This window comes from Caloenas nicobarica, chromosome 29 (genome assembly GCF_036013445.1).
Source record: "Caloenas nicobarica isolate bCalNic1 chromosome 29, bCalNic1.hap1, whole genome shotgun sequence".
Lineage (NCBI taxonomy): Eukaryota > Metazoa > Chordata > Aves > Columbiformes > Columbidae > Caloenas > Caloenas nicobarica.
In genome coordinates this window covers 1294257-1304040 of record NC_088273.1, presented here as the reverse complement: position 1 = coordinate 1304040, position 9784 = coordinate 1294257, and the positions used below count along the sequence as shown (strand labels likewise).

Sequence of the window (9784 nt, the reverse complement as noted above, 5' to 3'; positions counted from 1 at the left end):
GCCTTCATGGAACCCTAAGGAATAGTTGATGGTGTTTGTGATCACTCGGTTTCATGTCACCTCAAGTACATGACGTGCATGCTCACAATTCATCTGTACAAAGCAAACACGAACTGCTGAACTACTCATTCAGTGTCCATCCATGGAGGGAAGAACAACCTCTGTGGGTGAGAGGCCAGTGCAGGAAATGGTGGTTGTGAGGGGCCAGTGCATGATGATTGACCTGAGGCTCCTTCCCAAGGGGTGTCCAGTGCACACGGGCACAGCCCAGCCCCTGCTCTGCTGGTCCTGCAGGTCTCTGGCAGGAGGCCTGGCTGTGAGAGGACACTGCTGTGTGCCCAGCCCTGCACACACACACTGTGCAGCTGCACAGTGGTGTTTCATCTGTGGACCACATTCTTGTACATGTTCTTGACAGAAACTTTGCAAGAAGACCTAAGCCTCCAGGCACTGCCTTAAGAAGATCACTCTTCTTTATATAAGTATGTTACGGAGGCCAGCTCTGTCACAGCAGTGCCCATTGCCTGTCCCTGCCTGCGCTCACAGGACTGACACACAGCAGGACGGTGACCAAGCTGCCAGAGCACTCAGGCCTTGCACCAACACAAGGGATGAGAAGGAGAGTGTGGGAGTGGAACGAGAACAGCTCTGGAAGACCAAGGGCTGCTGCTCCCTGTTAGTGCTGCCAGGCTGGGACTCTGTTCCCTCCACCAGTACAGACAGAAACTGTCATTGCAGCTCCAAAAAGGCCTTAAAAATAAAACAAAAAAAACCCACTGCAGAGCCCTTTATTCTTTTTAAAAACAGAGAGAAAATGGCTCCTCATTTCCATAGACACTTGGTCAGAAAAAAAGGCAGACAGTGAATTAGGAAAGGAATGACAACTTTATGACAAAACACAACCACAACAACAAGAAACACATTGAATGTCACGAGTTACCCTATAACTGCTATGCAGAGGGTGAGAGTTTGTTGCTGTTTCTTATTGAAAAAGTGCAGTTATCAATTTCCACACTGAATCCTGGAGCTCCTGGTTCCTCATGCTGTAGATGAGGGGGTTCGCTGCTGGAGGCAGCACTGAGTACAGAACAGACACCACCAGGTCCAGTGAAGGGGATGAGATGGAGGGGGGTTTCAGGTAGGCGAAAATGCCAGTGCTGATGAAAAGAGAGACCACGGCCAGGTGAGGGAGGCAGGTGGAAAAGGCTTTGTGCCGTCCCTGCTCAGAGGGGATCCTCAGCACAGCCCTGAAGATCTGCACATAGGAGAAAAGAATGAAAATAAAACAGATGAAAGCTAAAAAGACACCAACCACAAGAAGCCCAGCTTCCCTGAGGTAGGAGTTTGAGCAGGAAAGCTTGAGGATCTGTGGGATTTCACAGAAGAACTGGTCCACAGCATTGCCCTTGCACAGTGGCAGTGAAAATGTATTGGCCGTGTGCAGCAGAGCATTGAGAAACCCAGTGGCCCAGGCAGCTGCTGCCACGTGGACACAAGCTCTGCTGCCCAGGAGGGTCCCGTAGTGCAGGGGTTTGCAGATGGCAACGTAGCGGTCATAGGACATGATGGTGAGCATAGAATACTCTGCTACTATCAAGAAGGTAAACGAAAAGAGCTGTGCAGCACATCCTGTGTAGGAAATAACCCTGGTGTCCCATAAAGAATTTGCCATGGATTTGGGAAGAGTGGTGGAGATGCAGCCCAGGTCAAGGAGCGAGAGGTTGAGCAGGAAGAAGTACATGGGGGTGTGGAGGTGCTGGTCACAGGCTATGGTGGTGATGACGAGGCCGTTGCCCAGGAGGGCAGCCAGGTAGATGCCCAGGAAGAGCCAGAAGTGCAAGAGCTGCAGCTCTCGTGTGTCTGCGAATGGCAGGAGGAGGAACTGGGTGATGGAGCTGCTGTTGGACATTTGCTGTTTCTTGGAATGTGGACTCTGTTCAAAAAAAGAAAAACCAACTTAAAATTAGGACAAACTCCTCTTAGCAAAGCCATATCATTTTTTATAGATATCACCCCAATAGAAATGCATTTCGTTTCTCTGTTGTGTGCTGGCTGAGTGTGCTGTGAGGAGCAGGACCTCTGCCCGTGTGCTGCCCAGCAGCCAGCTTTGCTCTGCTGCAGTGAGGACATAGGAGCTGGTTTGTGACAGCTCTGACGTCACAAGAAATGGCAGATGTAATCCACCTGCAATGAAAAAGTTTAATATCTGTCCTCATGGCTGTCAAGGGCTTGGGCTGCAAAGGAGACAATTAGCATATTTTTATAAATATTTTATCTGGGTTTTTTTTATTTTCCATCACCACATCAGGTGAGTGCTGTTTTTTCAGGGGTAGAAATCCTAATTTCTATGATTGAAAATGTGATGAATCGAGAGACAGGAGAGGCAAAAAGGCTCAGCTTTCTCTGGTGCTTTATTGAATCAGACAGCAGAAGTCTCCATCAGGATTTTTCTCATCTGTCTGTGCTTCAGTTTGTGCTGCCATTAAAATGACTTCAGGCACATATTATTCTAATTAATCCAAACAACTGGACTCACACTGGAGCAGGAGAGCCCTGTTTGAAAGGGCAGATCTTCAAACTGTTCTCTGCCCCAGCCCAGAGGTGGAGATGTGCTGGAGAGAGCAGGACACGACCCCTCACAGAGACAAGCAAAGGACTCTGGCAGGAGAGTGCGGACCCCAAGGAAAGGCTCAGCACTCCTGGCATCCTACAGCAGAGCTGGGCCTTTCTGGGGGCAGCTGGTGAGCCCAGCAGGACAGGCAGAGCAGAGTCAGGGCTCCTGGAGATGGGATGTGCTAAAGGGACAGTCCGATCATTGCCCAGCAGACAACCCCCAGCAGCCACCTGCAGAGCAGGAGCAAAAGAGCTCCTGAACAGCCCCTGCTCTGCTGCCTGGAGCTGTCCCTGCCTGCAGCTGTGTCTCTGTGCCCAGGTCTCCTCCTGTCAGTGTCACAGACCCCATCCCAGCCGCTGTGTGCTCAGCTCTGCCCTGCAGACCCCTCCCAGCAGCCGGGCACTGCCCAGGGGCAGCTCTGTGTGGGCCGGCTCTGATGGGAACATGAGACCAACAATAATGAGCATGGAAAAGTCATCCTGATGCCATCTGTATGCCAGGGTGTGTTGATTTCTGATACTCACACTTTTATTCACCTCTCAGAGTAAGATTTCTGGAATTTCTGTGCCTCCTCCTGAACTGAGATATTAATTTCTGTTTCCCATTGGCCATATCGACAACCCAGAGTATAAGACTGATAGAATAGGATCCTTCCATTTCACAGAGCCCCTGTCTTGCTGTGCTTTTTCAAAAGCCTCCTGGGCAGCTCCTAAAGTGATCTGGAGCTGTAAGCAGCCCTGACACATGCAGCACCCCCTCCATAGCAGGACCATGTCCAGCCCGAATTTGCTGCTTCCACCCACAGCTTCTCCCCACGGCACCGTGGGGATCTCCCCGGGCAGGCTGAGCGCTGACCCTGGCAGGCGGCAGAGTCCCTGCCCCGGCACAGCCCTGGGGTGCAGGGACCCTGCTCTGCAGGACAGCCCTGGGCACCCCTGGGTGCTCCCCAAGCTTCACAGCTGTGCAACATTGCCTGACAAGAGCCCCCTTCAGACAGATACGAAAAGCTGTGGCTGTTCTAGTTTTAGGAGATGCCTCCAGGAGCTACAGCTGCATTGCAGCACCCAGAGACTTACCGTGTCAAGGGCTGCAAAGATTTCTCCTTCAGTGAGCTCTCAGTCATCCTCCCCATCCTGACCACCTTTAATCTCTCTGCCTTGCTCGTCTCCCTGAGATCCCCAGGCAGAGCCCTCAGCCCTGCTGCGCTTTGCAGAGGAGCTGCTCCTGGGCAGAGCTGTCTCTCTGCAGTGCTGCCGCTTGCCATGAGCTCCCTCTGTCCCAGGAGCCCAGCCCAGCTCAGCAGCACAGGAGCAGCCCAAGGCGCTTTAATGACCCCTCTGGTGGGTTTTGTGCTGAGTCCATGAACCTCAGACACTGAGAGGCAGTTGAAGAAACCTGTCAGGAAGCCAAAGTCAGATTCAAACTCCAAAGTTTCTTGTAATGTTAATGGGTCCCACTGAGAAACACTGCTGAGGAACCATCCCCAGGGTCAGTTAATTCAGAAAACTGGAAGCACTGGTGACAGGTCAGGAAAAGCAAAGTAAAGGTCTCTCTGATGCTGAGTACACCTGGATGTGTTTCGTTAACCAAAGGCCCAAGCCCTGACCCCCATGCCCTGGGAAATCAGATCCTGTCCCTCCCACGTTGCCCAGGGCTCTTCCTGGGACACTGTGATGTGGGGCTGTGCAAGGCCAAGGGCAGGACTATGGTCCAACACCTCCCAGGTTCCTGGCTGGGGACAAGGAGGACATGAGGCCCCTGTGCTGTAAGGACAAGGTGTCTCCTCACAGACACTAGAGGTGGAGACAACGGCCATAGCTAAGGGGAGAAGGAGCTCATGTCTGTTGGGGGCTTTCAGCCTCTTTACATCCTTTGATCATCTCCACAACAGCCTGTCCTATGCTGTGGCATCACCTGCACCTCTTTCCCTGCAGGCTGGAGACATCCCCCCTGCTGCCCCACCTTGCTCTTGTCTGAGCATCTTCCTTCCTTTGCTGAGATCTCTCCATCCTCCCCAGCTGTTCCTTGAAGCACAAAGCCTTGGGCTGATGCAGACTGCCTCTGGGTGACCTGCTCCACCACAGCACTGCCCTTCCACTCACATTCCTTTCTCTGCATGTCCAGCCTGGACCTCCCTGGCTGCACTTTGTGCCTTGATTTCTTTCTCATGCTGCTTCCCACTATGAAGAAAACCTCCATCATCTCTGAAACCACCCTTCAAGCACTCTCAGGCTTCTCTCCTATTACTGCAGCCTCCCCAGCACTGCTCACTTCTCCTTGTTCAGTTTCAGAACTTTCTGATGGGCGAATCCCAGATTTTCTCAAGATCTGGACTCTCCCTGGATGGAAGCTCCATTTGGTCAGCTCTTAACGTTTGCATGCGGATGGCTTATCCTGACGAGGGTGTCTCTCCTAAGACGACAGCATGAGGAGTTACAGGACACAGAGAGTGGAATTTTGCCTTCATGTGGGAGAGCATTTGGAATGCATGGAGACAATGTCAGCTGAACGTTGAGGTGTCAGCATGAGAGGGCAGAACAACATGGGCAATGCTGTAGTGACTGGACATCAGCTACAGGCTCCCTGATCGGGAAGAGGAATTAGATGAGGCCTCCTTCAGATAAATGAAAGAAGCGTCATGTTTCCAGGCCTCATGTTTCCTTGTTGCAGACCTAAGATATTCCAATATCTGCAAGGTACCAGGCGTCCAGGAGGGTTTTGGAGCTCATTGACAACATCTTCCTGACACGGGTGACTGAGGGGTCAGTGAGGTGAGGTGCCCTGTGGGACTTCACACCTACAAACCAGAAAGATTTGGTCAGGGATGTAACAGTCAGGGATGAGAAAGTGGAGCTGAGGCCCCTGGAAGATGATAACTGGAGGATGGTGGGTGAGGTGGTGACATCGAAGTAGGTGTGAAGGGTGAAGGAGCTCAGGAAATCTGATCGGCCTTACAGAACAGCCTGCTCCAAGCACAAGAATGATGTCTCCAAGTACCCATGAAAAGAAGCATTTATCTCGTGAGGCTGCTTGTCTGAACTGATGGAGCTCCAGGGCTAAAAGGCAGCACACAGGAGGTGGAAGCAGGGGAAGCTGCAAAGGGGGAATTTAGAAACCTTGTCTATAGATGTAGGGAGTGATGCCAAAGCTGCCCTGGATTTCATACCTGCAGGGGAGGCTGAGGGCAGCAAGATGAGCTGACACAGCTTCCTTACAGGAAAAGAAGAGACAGGGTGATCATAGGCCTGCTGCTGAACTTCCTAAGAGTAGAATCAGACAGGACTGAGGTACTTCATGGCTTCTTTGTCTCCATCTTCACCAGCAAGGTCTCCCAGGACTTTGTTCCTGAAGGCAGGAGTCTGGAAAACACCTAGGAGTGGATGGGGCTCAAGTCAGGGGTTACCTGAGTAAACTCAAACACGATTACAGAAAAGGAGATGGGTCATTTGACCAGCTCCCTGAACACAGGTATAGCTGTGCTGTGGCATCTGAGATTCCCAGGAACACCCTACTTTGGTCCAGAGGATGTGACTCCTCTTGAGGTGGCCTGGACTATCTCCTCACTCACGTGGTGATTTAGGCACCCACTTTTCTGACATATTCAGTCTTTATCAGGAGATGCTCCACATCCATATGAACTGGAGGCTGCTGATACCACCTGTTCTAGAAAGGGAGGGAAGGGTGAGCAGGGAAGGAAATAGAAGAAATGTGGCTTTATTGCTATTTATTATGGAAATGCTCTCTGTTTGGCTATTCCTGAAATCTCCCTAATCATCCACACCAGACTCGAAGCCTTGAGGAAAATGCTGCACAGAGCCTTGGCTTGTAAGAGCATTTTGGATGTTAATGAGCCCTCTGCTGCCATGATCCTGAACTGCAGATGCTGAAAGAATGAACAAACCTCTAATGAAGTGAAAGGCAGAAACAAACTGAAGTTTGTGAGGGTGTTTGGGACCCTACGAAGGGCCATCACTGACCCAGCGCTGAAGGAAACAAGCAGTCGAGGTCCCTGTCCCTGGAGGCTGGTGAAGCAAAAGCCTTGAGACACCGGCTACAGGTGGTAAAGGTGATGTGCAGGTCGCTCTGATGCCATGTGAGCCCTTCATGGCTGTTCATCATCAGAATGGTGTGGGGGACTACGGTGGGTCCGTGGATTCCCTGACGGAGGGCATGGGAACAAAGATCAGCCTTGAAGATACTAAGACTTACCCATGAGAAAGATGGGAGTAAAGGAGTATCCGGACATATTAATGTGTACCCGTGAGAGAGAAGGGAGTAGAAGAGTAACATTGATGACAGCAAAATTAGCCAATGAGATGTTACTGCTGTAACTTGTAACCAACAGTGAAGAGACACATGAATTGGTAAAACTGTGTAAAAATGCACTTGTGGCAATAAATGGCATCTACTACTTTCATCCTGGAAGAACTTGGTCTATGTCGTTTGTCTGTCTCAACCAGGACAGAATGGCTGAGCCCTGACCCCAGGACCAGCCAAAGGAGATCATTTCTCTCATATTTCTCAGGCTCAGCCTGTGGTCATTGTGAAGGTATTTGTGTTTTGGGTGTGGGTTTGGTGCCAGGTGCTGTTCCTTTAACCACAAGGCTCTGGTTTTCTGAGGATTTGGCAATGCCTGTGAGGTCCTCAAAACCCATTCAGCTTCTTTCATAGACCTGGCAATGGTTCTCAATCACCTAAGCCGTCCCAGTCCCAAACTTGCTTGAATCCTCAATTTGGATCCATGCCCCAGCACTGAAATGCACATGTTCCTTCTTCTGCTGCCCTAAAATTAAAACCAAAGGCAGTCGATTCCACATTAACATGACCAGCCCATGCTCTTCAGGTCTTCTTCTTGCCTTTAACACACTCACTGCTACGCATAGACCACTCTCATCCTGCACTCCCATGTGTCTCACAAACCTTTCGCTCTTGTCATCCAGCAACAGGCCAACACTCCAGGAGGTCGGTGCTTCCTCCAGGCTCATGGATGATTCCTGAGGACCATCCAAGTGTGGGGAGTGTAAGAGAGGAGCAGAGCGAGGTCAGCTCATGGGCCATGATGGAGCACAGCCAGCCCCAGCAGCAGCCATTCCCATCTCCCAGGCACAGCCATGCCCACAGCATGCAAATGTCACTGCCTTATATGATTAGTCCAAGAGAAGCCTGCCTTCTTTCCATAACCCCCTAAAAACCTTCCTCCTGTTCCCCCTCCACCCACAGACATCAACCACATTCCACTTGCAGGCTCAGACATGGTTGTAAGGATCTACTAACATCGTCAGCCATCACCCTTTTCTACCTCACATCCCCTGACCCTCTCCCACACCACACATGGGCGGTCACTGCTGCTCAGGGCCTCTCGCTCTTCAGAAGATGACTTGAACTTCTTGGTTCTTCCTGGTGCTTGTTATAATCTTTCTTGCTCCCTGCAGACCTCATGGTGAGTTTCCTTGTTCATGTCAGGGCCTTCATAACCAGCTCTTATGGAATGCTTGTCTTTATGTGATCATCCGTGCAGGTGTTATCCCAGAAAAGTACCAAATATATCAAATCTGATGCTGAGTGAAATGCAATAAAACCTTGTTGAGCCACCTCCATAGCTGTGCCTTTCCAGCAAGGAGTTTCTCCTGAGAAAGTGATCCAGCCTCTGCCACTCTCTGGAGAGGAACATGAGCAGTGTCCATGCACTTGGGGACACAAAGGGTGACTTTTGCAAGACCACCCTTTATCTGAACCACAGAGATATGTACGTATGGATGGGGTATCAAGCCTCTTAGTGCAGCAGAGATTGGAGTTCTGATCTCCCTTCATCTGCCCTGTGTGACAGCGTTTAAAATCAACTACCCCAGTCAAAAAGTTGCTTTTGATTCTCTTCACAGTCTGAAGCACCACATGGGTCAGGAGATGAGCCGAGATACTCAGCGAGGACTCATGCTTCTGTGTTCTTAAACTTTAGGTGTTCCTGGGAATCTCAGGAGACAAGGCGTGTTGATTCCTGGGTTCAAGGAGCTGGTCGAGTTCCTCGTCTCCATTTCTGTAATGGTGCCTTTATGCCTGGCTGATGTGCAGAATCTGTACGTGGACGTTGACAGCTGTTGAACAGCCTGCTCTGAAAGGATTAACAAGGTGGCCGGTTCTTTCTGGAAGGGTATTAGCACAGAAAAAAAGAAGCAGCTGGGTTGGGGCAAATGAAAAGGGATGCAAAAGTTGTGGTCAGGACTGTTTCTGGTTACTTGTAAAGCAGCCCTGTGCCTCATGTGAATGATTTCTGTAATCAGAGAGAACCTGAGAGTGCTCTCTTAATAGAAACCCTGAAGGGAAAGGAAGGACAGCGTCATCCAGACTGGATAGGTCCTCAGAAGGTGTCTTGTCCAACCTCCTGCTCAAAGCAGGATCAGACCAGATTACTCAGAGCTTTATCCAAACACATTTTGGTCACTTTCTGGGACAGAGTGAGTGTTAGTTCCAGTGACCCCTGACTTGACCCCCATCCACTGCTGGTTGTTCTGCTCCAGATTCCTGCCTCCAGTCACAGAGGCTTGGGAGACAGCAATTCCTCAGAAGAAAGACTCTTCCTTTGAGAATGCTGGTAGGAAATGTATTTTGCTGAGTAACTGGCAACACTTATATATTTTACTATATATTTACCAACACATAAATACATATTTTTCCTTATGATCACATAGAAAGACAGATAACACAGGTCTGTTGAGATCACTGCCAACATGGCCATCTTAAAAAAGAACAGTTCAATTAACCTTTTTCTCCTTCTTTCCTCCATCAGGTAAGAGTGGCCAAGAGATTTGAGCATGACTCACTCTGTGCCAAGGGTAAAAAGGGGCATTGACAGTCCAGGGCAGTGGAGTTTTTGGTGCCTTTCACTCTGTGCAAGATACAAGGATTATCTCTCTTAATGCTGTAGGCTTTGGTAGGATCGAAATCTAGAGAACAATTTTTAAAAATGGAGGGAAAAAGAAACGAAATGAAAGATGTAGAGTGAAGGAAATGTCTTCTTGCAACTTTAAGCATCAAACATTGTTAGTGTTATAATTATTTTTCTTTGTTTTGAATACTTTAAATGTCAGTTTTTTCCCATGACATCAAAATGAGACTTTTCGGGATGTGCATTAATAGCTAGAGGAGAATTTTTGATCTTACACAAGATTTCCC

At 49.7% G+C, this 9784-nt stretch overlaps 1 protein-coding gene across 1 annotated transcript; it reads right to left on the bottom strand.

Annotated features, from left to right (window-relative positions):
- Positions 1 to 982: 982 nt before the first annotated feature.
- On the bottom strand, positions 983 to 1909 carry LOC135999660 (olfactory receptor 14J1-like). The gene has a single exon (XM_065653218.1). It carries the CDS (start codon positions 1907 to 1909, stop codon positions 983 to 985), a length of 927 nt encoding a protein of 308 aa, XP_065509290.1.
- Positions 1910 to 9784: the final 7875 nt, after the last annotated feature.

Coding starts and splice junctions, on each gene's coding strand:
- LOC135999660 (XM_065653218.1), bottom strand. CDS start 1,909: ATGTCCAACAGCAGCTCCATCACCCAGTTCCTCCTCCTGCCATTCGCA.